General features: G+C 39.2%; 1 protein-coding gene across 1 annotated transcript; it reads left to right on the forward strand.

Moving 5' to 3' along the window:
- Positions 1-212: 212 nt before the first annotated feature.
- rps19.L (ribosomal protein S19 L homeolog) lies at positions 213-14,113 on the forward strand. The gene is made up of 6 exons (XM_018226440.2): positions 213-324; positions 2,930-3,000; positions 3,257-3,357; positions 5,168-5,351; positions 7,344-7,398; positions 14,051-14,113. The coding sequence occupies exons 2-6, from the start codon at positions 2,930-2,932 to the stop codon at positions 14,075-14,077; spliced, it is 438 nt and encodes a 145-aa protein (XP_018081929.1). The 5' UTR covers positions 213-324; the 3' UTR covers positions 14,078-14,113.
- The last annotated feature ends 4,276 nt before the right edge of the window (positions 14,114-18,389 follow it).

Raw genomic sequence — 18,389 nt, forward strand, 5'->3', positions numbered from 1 at the left:
AGCTGTGAGGAAGGAATGGCAGACGTTATTTTTCATTAACCTTCTTTGGAGGGCTGTCAGACGTTATTGTCAAGTTATAATCCCACAAACAAAAACAACAATAAATGAGCCCTAAAGTCAAGAACGTTCGAAATCGCATTCATACAGACCGCTATCAAAACGAGGCTCGGAACGCAAGGAGGAAGTAAATCCGAAACGGAAGCTGTCCCTTGACCAATCAGTATGCTCGTCGTCCGTGCGGAGTGACGCAAGCCCGCTGCCCCTTTTTCACCGTGCGGGAAACCCTTTTTCTCCTTTTCCTCTTGACTGCGAACTAGCGCAAAGGTATGGCCGTCTTGGCTACGGAAAGGACTGTGGGTTTCTGAGGTTGGCGCTGAATTAGTGGGGTCGTTCTTATGAGCCATAGGGCGCTGGGACGTGTCTTATTGAAGGCGCACACCGGATGTGAAGCAGTACTGGGAGACTCGTTGTCACTGAGTGTAGAGCGCTGTGATGCTGCCGGCTCCTTACTGGGAAACCTGTAGGGAAGGAGGTCAGGGTCTAGGGAAGGACAAGGGCCTGTACTTTCTGTAGGGAGTGACTGTAGTAATTATGTGAGGCACATACAGCCTTATTGCTCTGCAACTCCCAGCATTTCCCCTGGATGCTGCTGGGAGTTGTACACAAACTAACTGATCCCTTTATGGGACATGATTTATTTAACCACTTTCTTGAGACAGGGGAGCAGCCTTTCCTTAGTGACAGTGGGGCTCATCTATAAACACTGGGCAGATTTACCTATGGGCAGTAACCCATAGCAACCAATCAGATGCTTGATATCAGTGTTCAACCTGCAGCTGACTGAACAAAGCTAATTGCTGATTGGTTGCTATGGGTTACTGCCCATGGGCAAATTTGCGCAGTGTTTATAGATGAGCCCCGGTGACTCCCCCAATCTGATTGTGTGCTGCAGGTTGTCTTCCTCTAAATGAGCTTCCCACATACACTCATCACTTACTTGATCATTTCTTACTTGGAGATTAAAGATCTGTGAGAAGCGGTTGGTTGCGCCCAATCTGACTGCTTTTTCTTGCTTACAAAGTGTATGACTGGGTTTTAACTATACAAATGCACACAGAACGATCTTGTGCTCTATAATCTAAGCACAAAAAGGCAAGTGATACTGCAATAAAAGGACAAGGAAAGGCTTTAAAAGAGTTAAGTTCGATTAAAAGGCTTGCTCTTCCGCCTCTGTAATTGGCTCATTTGCAGTTTAATTGCTGCAATCTAGGCAAAACCGCAACCTACATTAACAAAAAGTCCCATGGTGCATCTATACTGCAACAGTAGAAGGCTCACGGATCTGCACACACTCTGTATCTGCAGTCGGGGACGTGCCCCTCTTTTTATGGATTTATTTAATCCATAAAAAGAGGGGCACGTCCCAGACTGCAGATAGAGTGTGTGCGGATCCGTGAGTCTTCTACTGTTGCTAAGGGACCTTGCCGGGTCGATGGAGAGCCAGCACCACCAGTGCAGGAAAGTGAAGAGGCAGGAGAGCGGTAGATATAACATTTAACTCCCCATCTATACTGCAGCAAGACCAAGACTTTTGGTCATGCGCAGTACAGTACTAGCTGGCACATGCACATTTTGAATCTTTGGGAAACACGCCTTCTAGTTCTAATAATGAACGCTTACCCCTGAAAAGTTCTGCCCTCTTGAAGTGCGCATCAATAAAAACTGTTTTCTGTGGTATCCATGGCAACGCGTGAAGCTAAGGAAGAACACGGTTTATTTCTCCTGCCTCCTTCAGCGATTTTGCTGTGTCCTGCCAGTGCTACCTATACATTTCTCCTCTGCTGCGCTCACCGTCTCTCAGTTCCGAAAGCTTTTTAATCATACTTGTGTCCAGAGGGAAGAAAGGTGTTGGCGCATTTAGTTTCGTCATCTAAAATAAAGTGGAGGCTGCGTCGAAGAGGAGAACGAGTTAACTTAGAGAAGACACTACGGGAGAAATAAGCAGTCCTACTTAGTGATTAGGTACACAGAAGCGACCTCTTTTGAATATAATGTGACTTTGAAAAAAAGCCTTTACTTGCCCTTTAAACATTCTTTATCAAGGATTTATATGCAACAAACATTCCAATATATATAGTCGGCACACATTGACCATGATCATCAGGGTCATAAAGATGCTGTACATCCCACCCAGCAATAAACAGCATACAAGTATGAAAGTGGATACTCTGCATGATTGAATTACTTTAGATTCTAGGCTTTTAACTATACCCCTTATTTACTGAGCTTCCAGAGCCCAAATCGATGTGCCACACTATTAGCACAGAATCCCTATCCCCCTCCTTGGCATCGTTGTATGGGAAAGTTTACTGTGCAGTGACTGTGGGCTGCCTGTTGTTAGTAACAACCCATAACTCTGGCCACTAGGATTGGGCTACTGTTGGGGTTATGGAACACTCCTATAACTCCATTATTAAACCGTTACATAGGAGAGCCATGCCGGGAGCAGGTTAACTTGACAGATCTTGGATTACCTGCTCTGTGAAATCTCCTTTATATGACTGTATTGGATCAGCCAATGAGAAAACCTTGTCTACAAATTTATATTTAGAATTTAAATTTAAACAAGCTGCTGGGGGAGCACAAAAGGCCACAGGGAAAGGAATTTGGGGAATTAACATAAGGGGAAAGCAAAGAGCACCGTGATGGCTGGTTATTGGCTAATCAGTTTGTCAGTGGGAGGGGTCACTGAAGATCAAAGCAGTCTGATGGTGTCTTTGGCCCTCCAGATTATGAAGATTTAATTGTAAATGATTGGCTAGATGGTAAGGGGGTCTTGTATTCAATATTATACACATTAACGTTTATTGTATGCTAGATATCCAGCATACATGATTCTGTAATCATACAGAATTTCTCTTGTTTACAGATGCCTGGTGTCACAGTAAAAGACGTTAACCAGCAAGAGTTTGTCAGGGCCCTGGCTGCCTTCCTAAAAAAGTAAGTTCACCAAAGCGCTGGACTATTGGGCCGGGACAGGCACTAGTTTTCTTTATCTGTTGCGCTTCAGCTACTGCGGAACTCGTTTGACACCGTCAGTCCGGCTTATACAGGAGAGGCTGATTCAGTCTATCAGAATTACAATTGAGTATGCATGAGAAGAAAGGAAATATACATTAAATGGATCTCCCCGCACATTTAATATTTAATCATTGTCTATAACATTTGCATTAAAGATATACACATTGGTTTGCAGGTCTGGAAAGCTAAAGGTTCCGGAATGGGTCGATACTGTCAAGTTGGCAAAACACAAAGAACTGGCACCATATGATGAAAACTGGTTCTACACCCGCGCCGGTAAGAGACCTTGTCACAAGGAAGGGTCTTTTGTTTAAAGGAGAACTAAAGCTTAACTAAAGACGTAGCTAGATGTTGTACATTGTTTTGTGCTTCTGTACCAGCCCATTAAACTGTAAAGATCTGTGTCTCCAAAGATGCCCCAGTAGCTCCCCATCTTCTTTTCTGCTGATTCACTGCACATGCTCTGTGCTGCTGTCACTTACTGAGCTTAGGGACCCACTCACAATATACAGTACTAATAGAATAGAAATGTCACAATATAAGGCTGATTAGTAATTAATACAGATAATTACTACGTGGCAGCACAGAAACCAGTGCAATTAGCATCAGAATTTAATAATCAGCAAACCTGTAGCATCAGCTTATATTACAGGGGAAGCTCATTTTCTGCTGGATAATTAGTGACGAGCCCTAAGCTTAGCTTCTCAACAGCTGCTCAGAGCCCACTGAACATGTGAGTGTCACAGACACTTTCCAAGATGGTGACCCCCTGTGACAAGTCTGAAGTCCTGGATCATTGCTGCTATTGACAAGCTGAAACTTTAGGCTGGTGCATTAAGTTCAGTATATAATATATGGTATTTTGTCCTATTAATTTTTAGTGCTCAGTTCTCCTTAGACTTTTAATGTTTTGGCTTTACAATTGATTTAAATTATTTGCACTTTTATTACTTCAACCTCAAATTAAATTGGTTTCTAAATTGCAGTGTCCCTGACAGACTTGTTTTATTTTGGTTGTTTTCCCATGGATTAAGCCCAAGGTAAGCAAAAGCTATGCCTGGTTCACAGAGGAGGCAATGAGCCTGTTGGGAAATGTACAGAGACCAGTAGCAAAGATTTTTTGGCCTATTACTTGTCTGGCCCGTCTGTATGCCATTGCTGGGGGCTTTAGATCCATGGCATGTGTTTGACATTGCCTCTTTGGCTTTTTCATCCGCTAAACTGCACCCGTCTGCTTCTTGGCAAAATCTCTCTATTAGAACCACTTTCACTGCTTCAATATTCTAAAAGGGGCAGTTGTCTCTGGTTCTTTGATCTTTTTTTCTGGGGAAAAATATCCCCCTCTGTCTATACTGGCCTCTACTTGCAGTCTTAATCTAGTAAACGTGAAGGATTCCCCTTGTGTAAATATGCTTAAATGAGCAGTTCAGTGTAAAAATAAAAACTGTTAATAGGCTGTGCAAATTAAAATGTTTCTAATATAGTTAGGCAAAAATGTATGTTGTAACAGGCTGGAGTGACTGGATGTCTAACGTAATAGCCAGAACATTACTTGCTGCTTTTCAGCTTTCTTGGTTTCCACTGATTGGTTACCAGGCAGTAACAAATCAGTGACTGGGGGGGGGCACATGGGTCATAACTGTTGCTTTTGAATCTGAGCTGAATGCTGAGGATCAATTGCAAACTCACTGAACAGTTATGTCCCATGTGGGCCCCCCTTCAGTCACTGATTGGTTACTAACTTGTAACCAATCAGTGGAAACCAAGAGAGCTGAAAAGCAGGAAGTAGTGTTCTGGCTATTATGTTACACATCCAGTAACTCCAGCCTTTATACATTACATGTTTGGCTAACTAACTATATTAGAAACATTTTTTATTTTGCACAGCCTATCTATTTACCCAGTTTTTATTTTTACAATGAACTGTTGTTTAATTATAAAGTTTTGTAACTGTGACCTTTATTGTAGTTTTAAGCTGGACCAAAGTAGAAATGAGCATGAACTTGTGTTCTTAATGTTACTGTAACTTGTGAATAAGTGATGCACATGTAGAGTTACACTCGAGTAACAAAATGATTGTTTGCAGCTTCTACTGTCCGTCATCTGTACCTCCGTGGTGGCGCTGGTGTTGGGTCCATGACAAAGATCTATGGAGGGAGACAGCGGAATGGAGTTATGCCCAGTCACTTCAGCCGAGGCTCAAAGAGTGTGGCCAGGAGGGTGCTACAGGCTCTGGAGAACCTTAAAATGGTGGAGAAAGACCCCAGTGGGTGAGCAGGAAAAACAAAGTGATGCAAAAATTTCTGTTGGCTGTTGTCTGTTTTCTTTTAGTGTAGAGATAAGAAATATAACATCTATGGACATCTCCCTCTTCACACTCTGTGCAGCAACTATTGTATCCTTTAAAGGGGTTCTTCACCTTTAAGTTATAGAAAGGCTAATTCTAAGCAACTTTTCAATTGGTCTTAATTTTATATATATATATATATATATATATATATATATATATATATATATATATATATATATATATAGTTTTATTATATACCATCTTCTGACTCTTTCCAGCTTTGAAATGGGGGTCGCTGACCCCATCTAAAGAAACAAATGCTCTGTAAGGCAACACATTTTTTTCACATTACTTTTATTACTCAACTTTCTATGCAGAGCCTCTGCTATTGATATTCCAGTCTCTTATTTAAATCAATGCATGGTTGCCATGATAACGTGGACCTTAGCAGCCAGATTGCTGAAATTGCAAACTGGAGAGCTGTTGAATAAAAAGCTAAATAACTCAAAAACCGCAAATAATAATAATAAATGAAAAACAATTGCAAACTGTCTCAAAATATCACTCTCTACATCATAATAAGGGGAAGATTTATCAAGGGTCGAAATAGTAATTTCTAATTTTCCAGTTTCAAAATTCACACATTCAAATTTGAATCCCCCTACTCGAATGTAAATTTGAATGTGAGAATCGCACTTCGACAGTCCTAATTTTAATATTCGCCATCAAAAACCTGCCGAGTTAATGTATAAGTCAATGACCGTTGAGCCATTTGGATGTTAATAGCCTTCTTGAAATTCAAGTCTTATTTTGTTTTTTTTTTCGGGAGTAATATTCAATTCGTACAAATGGAATACGATTCATATTTTCGGGTCGGAACCATTCGATCAAATAATAAGACATTCATATATTTTCTTAAATAACCTCCCAATTGAATTGTGAATATATTTAAGTTAAAAAAAATCGCAACTTATTAAAAAAATCTAATTTTTCAAACTTGGATCAATTTTATTCAAGTTTTTCTCAAATGTCAGGAAGGCTGCAAATCACTCCAAATTGATCCCTGGACCTCTCCCATTGACTTAAAGGAGAACTAAAGCTTAATTAAAGAAGTAGCTAGAAATGTTGTACATTATGTTTTGGGTTTCTGTACCCGCCCTAGGCAACCACAGCCCTTTAGCATTAAAGATCTGTGTCTCCAAAGATGCCCCAGTAGCTCCCCATCATCTTTTCTGCTGATTCACTGCACATGCTCTGTGCTGCTGTCACTTACTGAGCTTAGGGACCCACTCACAATATACAGTACACATAGAATAGAAATGTCACAATATAAGGCTGATTAGTAATTAAAACAGATAATTACTACATGGCAGCACAGAAACCAGTGCAATTAGCATCAGAATTTAATAATCAGCAAACCTGTAGCATCAGCTTATATTACAGGGGAAGCTCATTTTCTGCTGGATAATTAGCGACGAGCCCTAAGCTTAGATTCTCAACAGCCAATCAGAGCCCACTGAGCATGTGAGTGTCACAGACACTTTCCAAGATGGTGACTCCCTGTGACAAGTTTGAAGTCCTGGATCATTGCTGCTATTGACAAGCTGAAACTTTAGCCTCGTGCAATAAGTTCTCTATATTAAATATGGTATTTTTACCCATATTCATTTTTAGGGTTTAGTTCTCCTTTAAACAGCAATTCGGCAGGTTTTAGCTGGCATAGTAAAATTCAAGTTCTTTAAGAGGCAGTGTAAGATAAATTCAAATTTTTTATAAAAAAAAAAAAATGAGTTGAATTTGACAGTTTTGACCTTTAAAAACAAAAAAATTCAAATTTTCAATTCGACCCTTGATAAATCTGCCCGTAATGATGCACTAATAAAATATGCAGAGAGTTGTTAGAATCAGTATAATAATGAATGTGAATCTGTATTGGGTACAGAATGTAATAAGTTTCTTATTCATATTGCAGTGGTCGCAAACTCACTCCCCAGGGACAGAGAGACTTGGACAGAATTGCTGGACAGGTATGGACTTGTTGTGTATTCTTACATATTTGTTCATATTTTATATAGCGGACATATCAAATCTCTTTAGTGATTCAGACATTAACATGTGATCCTTTGCCAGTGGGGCTTGTGGTCTAATTTCCCTGTCAGTCTTGGGCTTGGGGCAGTTACATGCTACACATTGAAATGCTGCTGGAAGCAATAAGGTCCACACACATGCGCAAATAGTGCACAGTATAACTGAACTGAGGGTTATAATACTACAAAACAGCAGTGTTAAATACTGTCACATTGCATTCCTTTTTTTTTTTTTTATCTGACAATTTTTATTAGGGATATTTTGGATTCGGCTGAATCCTTTGCGAAAGATTCTGCCGAATACCAAACAGAATCCAAATCCTAATTTGCATATGCAAATTAGGGATGAGAAGGGAAATATATTTTTTACTTCCTTGTTTTGTGACAGTCATGCGATTTCCCTCCCCACCCCTAATCTGCATATGCAAATTGAATCCTGCTGAAAAAGGCAGAATCCTGGCCGAGTCCTGGATTTGGTGCATCATAAATTTTTATTACATTTAAACAATGCAATCATTATATTGGTATATAATGGTCTAGATCAGGGTTCCCCAACCGTTTTTATTCGTGGTCCAAGTTTAAATGTAAAAAGAGTTGGGGAGCAACACGGGCATGAAAAAGTCCATGGGATGTCAAATAAGGACTTTGATTTGCCGTTTGGTAGCTTCTATATGGACTGCAAACCCATAGAAGGCTTTTTTGGCACCTGGTTTTTATGCAACTAAAACATTACTCTAAGCCTGGTATTTAAAAATAAGCACCTGCTTTGAGGCCACTCTGAGCGAGCTACTGGTTGGGGACCATTGGTATTGGTATAGTTAGCGATAGAGTTAACCAAAATAATATACACATAATTAAACAAAAAAAAGTTAATAACCTGTATCACATCTGTATGTCTCTCCTGGTAGTTCAGTGCATTCCTTTTCAAGTGTCCTACGTGTGTAGCCTATATAGAGTACAGTAGCGAGCTGAAGCTAAACGGACTCCATACAGAATACTCCTTAAAGCATCTTGGAGATATATACAGTTATAAGCTAGGTTTGAGACCAGACCAATGTACTTACTCTAAAAGTGTATGCATTGTAGTGTTACATATTTCAGATCCATTATCTGGAAACCTGTTATCCAGAAAATTCCAAATTATAGAATGCCCCTCTGCCATAGACTCCATTTTAGCCAAATTTTTAAAAAATGATTTCCATTTTCTCATATAATAAAGCAGTACAGTTATGGGATGCATTATCCGAAACCTGTTATCCAAAAAGCTCCAAATTACGGAAAGGCCGTCTCCCATAGACTCCATTATATCCAAATTTTCAAAAATGATTTCCATTTTCTCTAATAATAAAGCAGTAGGAATGCACCGAATTCAGGATTCGGCCTTTTTCAGCAGGATTCGGTTGAATCTTTCTGGCCAAACTGAATCAGAATCCAAACTATGGGCGGGGAGGGAAATCGCGTGACTTTGTCACAAAACAAGGAAGTTAAAACTGTTTTCCCCTTCCCATCCCTAATTTGCAAATGCAAATTAAGGTTCAGGGGTTCAGCCAAATCCGAAATAGTGAATTCAGTGCATCCCTATAAAGCAGTACAGTTATGGAATCCATTATCCAAAACCTGTTATCCAGAGGGCTCTGAATTACGGAAAGGCAGTCTCCCTTGGACACCATTATATCCAAGTAATCCAAATGTATTTATCCCAACTAAGAAATAATTAATCCTTAATGGAAGCAAAACTAGCCTATTGGTTTTATTTAATGTTTACATGATTTTCTAGTAGACTTAAAGGGATACTGTCATGGGAAAAACATTTTTTTCAAAATGAATCAGTTAATTCTGAACTGAAATCCATTTCTCAAAAGAGCAAACAGATTTTTTTATATTCAATTTTGAAATCTGACATGGGGCTAGACATTTTGTCAATTTCCCAGCTGCCCCAAGTCATGTGACTTGTGCTCTGATAAACCACAATCACTCTTTACTGCTGTACTGCAAGTTGGAGTGATATCACCCCCTCCCTTGTCCCCCCCCAAGCAGCCAAACAAAAGAACAATGGGAAGGTAACCAGATAGCAGCTCCCTAACACAAGATAACAGCTGCCTGGTAGATTTGAGAACAACACTCAATAGTAAAAACCCATGTCCCACTGAGACACATTCAGTTACATTGAGAAGGAAAAACAGCAGCCTACCAGAAAGCATTTCTCTCCTAAAGTGCAGGCACAAGTCACATGACTTGGGGCAGCTAGGAAATTGACAATGTCTAGCCCCATGTCAGATTTCAAAATTGAATATAAAAAAAAATCTGTTTGCTCTTTTGAGAAATGGATTTCAGTGCAGATTTCTGCTGGAGCAGCACTATTAACTGATTCATTTTGGAAAAAAAATTTTTCCCAAGACAGTATCCCTTTAAGGTATGAAAATCTTAAATTACAGAAAGATCTGTTATCCAGAAAACCCCAGGTCTTGAGCATTCTGGATAACAGATCCCATACCTGTATCTTGTACTTGATCCCAACTAAGATATAATTAATCCTTATTGGAAGCAAAACCAGCCTATTGGGTTTATTTAATGTTTATATGATTTTCTCGTAGACTTAAGGTATGAAGATCCAAATTACTGAAAGATCCCTTATCTGGAAACCCCCAGTTCCCAAACATTCTGGATAACCAGTCCCATACCTGTATTGAGATTGAAGTTTCAGCTTTATCAGACATGTTACAGGGGCAACTCCTCATTCAATACAAACAATATAATCCTCCCGCCTTATGCAGCACATTTGCTCTGTTTTTAAACCATGTTGAGTCACGGTTGCCCATTATATTGGATTTTAAGCAGAGGTTTATTTGAAGGACTGTTACATTTATTTATTCATGGGAAAGTTCTGTGGTTTTCTTATGGTGCTGTGTAATGACAGTCCATGGAACCAGTCACTTCTGATGGGAGTTTGTTGCCAGGTGCCGTGTTCTCAAAAAAAAGACAACTACAAATTTGCTTTAAATTTCCTGCCAATCTCAGTCTCCTGTTGAGCCTTTTTAGTTCTCTGAAATGTGATGACATTTTTAAATAACTTGAACATCTTGTAAAAAGCTTGTGTGAGTTATCAACAGACAATTGAAGGCTGTGAGCAAATACAGAGTTGAATTTCCATATTCAAACGAAGGTCTGGGTTTGGTTCAGTGTTTGACTAAATCTAAACACCAATGAATTATGTTGACTAAATCTTAAAGGACAAGGAAAGTCTTAAATAGAATAAGGCTAGAAATGCTGTATTTTGTATACTAAATATAAACATGAACTTACTGCACCACAAGCCTAATCAAACAAATGATTTATGCTTTCAACGTTGGCCACAAGGGGCGATCATCTTGTAACTATTTTAAACATCTTTGCAAGACCAAGACTGTGCACATGCTCAGTGTGGTCTGGGCTGCTTAGGGATTGTCATAAACAAAGCTGCTTGAGTTCTGCATGGCTGGTAAGTAAGGCAGGGGCTCCCCCTGCTGTTCATAAGTATGATTGTTTCCCTGCTCAGCAGTTAGGGACCATCTGACAATTCCTATCCACAGCAGTAAATGAAGGGAGAATTTCACTGCAAACAGTCAGGTTTCTTATAAAAACTGTACACATTTTTTAATTAAAGTATATTGGAGATGGGTTGTTTTTTTTTTCATTAAAGAAATTGGATTTTATTTTTTTGCCTTTCCTTGTCCTTTAAACACCAGTGGATTTTCTACAGACTTAAAGGAACAGTTCTGTGTAAAAATAAAAACTGGGTAAATAGGCTGTGCAAAATAAAAATGTTTTTAATATAGTTATAGGCAGAGAGTGTTTTTTGTTTGGGAAGGCTAAGTCTAATGTTACATCAGCAGTTTCTTCACCTGTGATTTTCCACTGGAGGAGAAACAGCTGATTCAGCCCCATATTATAAGCACTGGCAAATGTTGTAACTCACCTGTCTGAACACAGAGAGGATTTGTGTCTAAAAATGCACCACAATATGAAATCTGTCCCATACATGGGCTGACTGAAGCAATACTAACGGATGGGCCCACATGGTTAAGTACAAAGTCATTTTTCACTTGACATTAGGGTTGCCACCTTTTTGGAAAAAAATACAGACCTTCCTCTTTATTTATCTTTTTTTCCCTATTAATAACATTGGGATCAGCCATCATTTTTACCGGCCAGGCTGGTAAAATACCGGCCAGATGGCAACCATACTTGACATGGACAAAGCCCAGACTACTTTGAAAATAATATGCATAGCCCTCTTTTATTATCAAAATGATAGAAAACATTCAGTTCATCCACATTATTGGAAATCAGGGCTAATGATTGGCTTGTTTAACATTAAAGCATGTTTATTGGTCTACTTTCAAATAAAACACAAGGTATATGTTAACTGTAGTGATGGGTGGTTCTGTACTGTTTCAGCAAAAAAAATGCCAAACGGAAAAACAATTTGCGAAAACTGCAAAAAAATTCACGAAACTGTGAAAAAATTTGCAAATCAGAAAAATTTGTGAAACATTAAAGCATATTTATTGGTCTTTCACTTAAAACACAAGGGATATGTTAACTGTAGTGATGTCCAGTTTTGCTTCGGCAAACTTTTTTTTATGCACTTGACAATTATGTTGCGGCAAAACGTGGAAATCAACTGCAAATCCATGTCTGGCGAATAAATTCGCCTATCACTATTTAGCTGTCATTTATTGGAGATCTTATACATATAAAGTATAATGTAGATATATTTTGGTCCCCTTGCAAAAAACAGTAGCTGCCTCTTTACTACAGTTTCAAAGTCACACAATTTAACAGTAGATGAGGTTGAGAAAAAACTTACATTCAGCCATCAACACAACATTTGTGTGAAAGTGAAAGTAGCCTAACTGATCTATTAGCTGATCCAGAGGAAAGTTAATTGAATTGATACAATAGTTGCTAATATTCCTCGTATACTGCTAAGAAATGTTTTAACTAATTGTATCAACTAATTGTAGCAAATTGTAACAGTTCAGATGCTCCTGGATCATTGAGCTGCCAGACTGAAACCCCAGAGACACAAACATTAAACTTTGATATTCAATTTTGGGAAAACAGTAAAAAGTAAAAGATGGAAAGGAATTGAAAAAAAAAAAAAGACTTTGTTTATGGTGAACAATCTGAAAATAAGTGTTTGGAAGGTGAACAAACCCTTAAGGAAACGGTAGTCACAAATATCCAATCAGAATGGTTCCATTGAACTATTCATATAGGTGTTAGTGGAAACTAACAGGTGTGAAAGTGAGAATGTGACTGCATCACACCTTCACACTTTGTTTTAATTTCACACCTACCTGAATAGATCAATGGAACTACCATTGATGGTATTATTTTTTTGTGAAATGTAAGTATTAAACAATCCCCACATACCAGACAGGCAGGTGGAGGATTAGTAGATGCTTTGTCTCTAGGCACTGATCCCCAGCACAAATGCTCATCCTGGGGCACACACAGATCAGCTCTTAAACTTTCCCATCTGAAATCTCCTGTGATGTTCAGTGCAAAAGCTCATGATGACATTACTGGAGTCACCAGGTAAAGACACTAGTCAGCAGTACTCCTTGCCCCTCCCCCACACAAGCTCAAATAGACACATTGGTCATTTAGAGGATTTTTATTTTTTTCTTGGAACAATCGGTCAGCACTCACCCAAACCACAAACTTGTCAGACAGGTGCACATGCAAGGTTGTCCACTCCAACCGGATAAACGATACAAGACGATATGACAGCACCATCCAAATTGTGTGTAATCTTAAAAAGCCTTAATTGGATTTCTGGCTTGGATCTCAAACGAACGTTTCAGGCCTGCGTGGCCTTTTTTCAAGTTGAGTTTGAATTTTTCTTTACAATTTTTAGGCAAATAGGTTTGAGGAGGCTTAGCCTCCCCAAACCTTAATGAAAATCCGCCTATGAATATAGTCGTTTTTCAACAATGTAATTTATAAAGGCTGGAGTGACTGGATGTGTAACATAATAGCCAGAACACTACTTCCTGCTTTTCAGCTCTCTAAGTCTCAGTTAGTCAGCGACTTGAAGGGGGGCCACATGGGACATAACTGTTCAGTGAGTTTGTAATTGATCCTCAGCATTCAGCTCAGATTCAAAAGCAACAGATATGACCCATGTGCCCCCCCTCAATTCACTGATTGGTTACTGTCTGGTAACCAATCAGTGGAACCAAGAGAGCTGAAAAGCAGGAAGTAGTGTTCTGGCTATTATGTTACACATCCAGTCACTCCAGCCTTTATACATTACATTTTTTGGCTAACTAACTATATTAGAAACATTTTTATTTTGCACAGCCTGTCTATTTACCCAGTTTTTATTTTTACACTGAACTGTTCTTTTAAAACACTGTGGATGTTGCCACTTTATGAGTTTTTTTATGTGGATATTGGCAATTGCAGTTATTTGGTTCCATAACCAATGACTAACTTCCAGCAGTGGAATTGGCCTCGCTGTTGTAGTAATTGCATGCGTTTGCATTTATAACTTCCTTTTGCTGTGCATAATTAACCTTTTGTATGTTCTTCTCCCCTCCAGGTTGCAGCAGCAAGCAAGAAACACTGAGAATTCTGATTGTCAATAAACCTGTTTATAAAAACACTTCCTTTGTTCTCATTGTGCCTAAATATAAATGTGATGCAGTTTTTTTATCAAACTGAAGCCCGTGATTGGTTAATGTAGCTCTGTCACAGCTAAGGGGGGATGTTTGTATAAACACACTTGTACAGATTTATTATTAATACTGGATCTGTGCTGTGACTAAAATAGGCTCTAAGGCTAAGGCCACACTAGGCGATAGCGCGGCAATTTGACTCGCGGCGACTTTTCGCCGCGACTTTTAAGCCGCAATCGCTGTGGAAACTTTTGCGCTGACGTCTATGGGGAATCGCGAAAAATCGCCAGCGTAAAAACACACGCGGCGATCTTTTCTCTACTGTCGCTCGAAATTGCCTCGCTAGGCGATTTCGAGCGACAATAGAAAAAAGATCGCCACGGCGATCTTTTCTCTACTGTCGCTCGAAATTGCCTCGCTAGGCGATTTCGAGCGACAATAGAAAAAAGATCGCCGCGTGTGTTTTTACGCTGGCGATTTTTCGCGATTCCCCATAGACGCCAGCGCAAAAGTTTCCACAGCGATTGCGGCTTAAAAGTCGCGGCGAAAAGTCGCCGCGAGTCAAATCGCCGCGCTATCGCCTAGTGTGGCCTTAGCCTTAATACCTACAATGTAGTTCTTTGCCTCTTGCCCTGTAAGAGAAATTCATGGCAGTTAAAGGGGATGTTCACCTTCCAAACACTTTTTTCAGTTTAGTTGTTTTCAGTTTGTTCCCCAGAAATAAAGACTTTTTTTCAATTACTTTCCATCATTTATTTTTTTTGCTGTTTTTCCAAAATCTAAGAAAGTTGAATGTTTGTGTCTCTGGTGTTTGAGTCTGGCAGCTCAGTAATTCAGGTGCAGACTCTGAACTGTTACAATTTTGTTCCATTAGTTTATACATTTCTCAGCAGCATCTCTGGAGTATTAACAACTATTGTATCAATTCTAACAGCTGCCTGTAATGAAACCCAGAGATTCTGCTCAGCAGGGACAGAGATAAGAAATGTATCAACTAAATGTATCAATTTAGAACAATTTACAGGGTCAGCGACCCCCCTCCCAGAGTTGCTTTAGAAGGTGACACTTTACACTTCAATATTAGAAAAACAGTGACACATAGAAAATAGAAAGTAATTGGAAAAACAGTTATTTCTGGTGATCTATCTGAAAACAACTAGTTGCGAACCACCTCTTTAAAGACGTTTGTAGGTATATGTTTGTGTACCTTCCTTTTGCCTTAGACTCTCCCACTTGTTTAAGGGGATCTGGAGTAATGGGACAGTATATGAAGTTCTTGGTTACATATGTACTCTATGCTTATAAACCACGCTGAGACTTATGTGGGATTGTATTTAATGTAAACCCAAATTTTTTTGTTGCAAGCCTGGTGTTGTGTATAGGAAAATGAGGCATGCACCGAATCCACTATTTTGGATTCGGCCGAACCCCCCGAATCTTTCACAAAAGATTTGTCCGAATCCTAATTTGCATATGCAAATTAGGGGTTTGAAGGGGAAAACATTTTCTACTTCCTTGTTTTGTGACAGTTATGTGATTTCCTCCCCTGCCCCTAATGGATTTGGTTGCGGCGAATCCAGCTGGAAAAGGCCGAATCCCGAACCAAATCCTGGATTCGGTGCATGAAAAGATTTGTGTATGTCATTAAAGGGGATGTACACCTTTAAACTAACTTTGAGTAAAATGCAGAGAGTGACATTCTGAGGCCATTTGCAATTGGTTTTAATTTTTTTTTATTATTTGTGGTTTTTGAGTTCTTTACCCTTTTATTCAGCAGCTCTCAAATTTGCAATTTCAGAAATCTGATTGCTAGGGTCCAAATTGCCCTAGTAACCATACGTTGATTTGAATAAGACACTGGAATATGAATAGGGGAGGGCCAAATAGAAAGATGAGTAATAGAAAGTAACAATTAGGGATGGACCAAATCCACTATTTTAGATTAGGTCGAACCCCCGAATCCTTTGCAAAAGATTCGGCCGAATACCAAACCAGGATCGTAATTTGCATATGCAAATTAGGGATGGGAAGGGGAAAACATTTTTTACTTCCATGCTTTGTGACAGTCACCAATTTCCTTCCCCGTCCCTAATTTGCATGTGCAAATTATGATTCAGTTCGGCCATGCAGAAGGATTCGGCCGAATCCTGCTGAAAAAGGCCAAATCCTGAACAGAATCCTGCATTCGGTGCATCCCTAGTAATACTAATTGTGTAGGCTTAGAGTATTTGTTTTTCAGATGGGGTCAGTGATCCCCATCTGAAAGCCTCGAAAGTTAGACGGCATATAATAAGAAGTAATGAAAACCAATTGAAAAAATGCTTAGAATTTCCTATTCTGTAATATACTAAAAGTTAAATTTAAAGATGAACCACCCCTTTATGCCATAGTCCCATCAATATATAGGATAGCAAATTTTGTCTCAATGTCACCCTAACTGACATTTAGTCTGGGCTTTAAAATGTATCTAGTTTGCGTCTTAATTTGTTTTGTATTGAATAGCAAAGGCTAAATCCTTTAAAGGAGACGTGTAAAAAATAAGAACGTGCCAATACGTTATACTCATTTAGATATAAAAGAATTGTGCTTCAAGTAGTGTTTCAGGCTGATTTATTGGATATTTCTGCAAAAACCCTAATAATCCCTCCCTTCTCTTCCACTTCCTGCTCCCTGAATTCCCAGGCTGTGCAGGGGAGCCGGCTCTCAGCTCACTGCACTGTAGGACAGGAACCAATCAGCAGCTAGCAGGACCTGATGGGGAACTGAAACGTGTCTGTGCTTGTGTGATTGCAGGGCTGTGATTGGCTGTCCCCCTCCTACTGTGCTTCTGGTAGGGACCGTTAGGACACTCTCACTTCTCAATTAAAACAGAGAACATCTATAGGAAGCTCCAATAAAGGGGCTATTTTTAAAGATAATATTAATTTTTAGCACCATGTAAAAGCAACACTATGGGGCAGATTTATCAATTGTCGAGTTTCGAGGGTTAATAAACCCTCAAATTCGACCCTCGAAGTTAAATCATTCGAATATCGAATTCGAAGGATTTAGCGCAAATGCTTCGATCAAATACAAATCTTTCAATCGAACGATAAAATCCTTCGAATCGAGCGATTTTAAGCGATCGATCTAAGGATTTTTATTCGATCAAAAAAAAGGTTCGAAAAGTGCTGGGGAAGGTCCCCATAGGCTAACATTACACCTCGGTAGGTTTAAAGTGGCGAAGTATGAAGTCAAAGTATTTTTTAAAGAGACAGTCGAATAGTCGAACGATTTTTACTTCGAATCATTAGATTCGATCGAATTTGACCAATTCAATGGACGGAGTACCCAAAAAAATACTTTGAAATTAGACATTTTTTTTACATTCGAATTCTTCACTCGAGCTTAGTAAATCTGCCCCTATATATTACTCATAATTGCCTACAAAATTAGGGGTTTTTTTCATTTATCCTATCCTAAGGGGTTGTTCAATTGAAAAAAAAGTCTATTTCTGGAGAACAAGATGAAAACAAATCAACGGAAAAAGTGTTTGGAAGGTGAACAACCCCTTTGACCACGACGAGGCTCCTGCTCTGTGTCGGGAAGAAAGGAAAACCCGAATAACAATGTGGTCTGCACTCGAATATCATGACTGATATACAGTGTTGGCTGATGAAAGTCTTCTTACTGGGTGATTCTGTGCGGCTGCTCATCCGATTGGCTCTCCTCTCATTTGTGTCTTATTTAAAGGTAATGAGCAGACATAGGAGGAATAGCAATGACTTGAATCTGCCATTAAAACTGTGAAAACATGGATGTTGTGTATTTGTCATACATCAGCTTGTACTATTCATGTGCCACCTCGAGTAAAGATTGGACCCATGGCTGCTGATATTACTCTTGTGTTATTATTTTAAAAAGGCTTTTTCCTCTTTGTATTAACTTTTATGCTATAGTAGATGTTCTGAAACAATTTGCGATTAGTCTTCATTTTTTATTTGTGGTTTTTTGAATTTGTCTTTATTCAGCAGCTCTCCAGTTTGGACTTTTAACATCGGGTTGCTAGGGTCAAAATTACCCTAGCAACCAGGCAGTGGTTTGAATAAAACAAAAACTGGAATGTTGAGTAGGAGTGGGTCTGAATACACATAAGTAATGCAAAGTAATGAACAATAAAATTGCAGCCTCAAAGGGCAATTGTTTGTTTTTTGTTTTGCTCCTTGGGGTCATGAACTCGCTTTTTTTTTTTTCTAAGCTGAAAGAGGGAAAACAAGTCTATTT

The sequence above is a fragment of the Xenopus laevis genome, chromosome 7L (genome assembly GCF_017654675.1).
Source record: "Xenopus laevis strain J_2021 chromosome 7L, Xenopus_laevis_v10.1, whole genome shotgun sequence".
NCBI lineage: Eukaryota > Metazoa > Chordata > Amphibia > Anura > Pipidae > Xenopus > Xenopus laevis.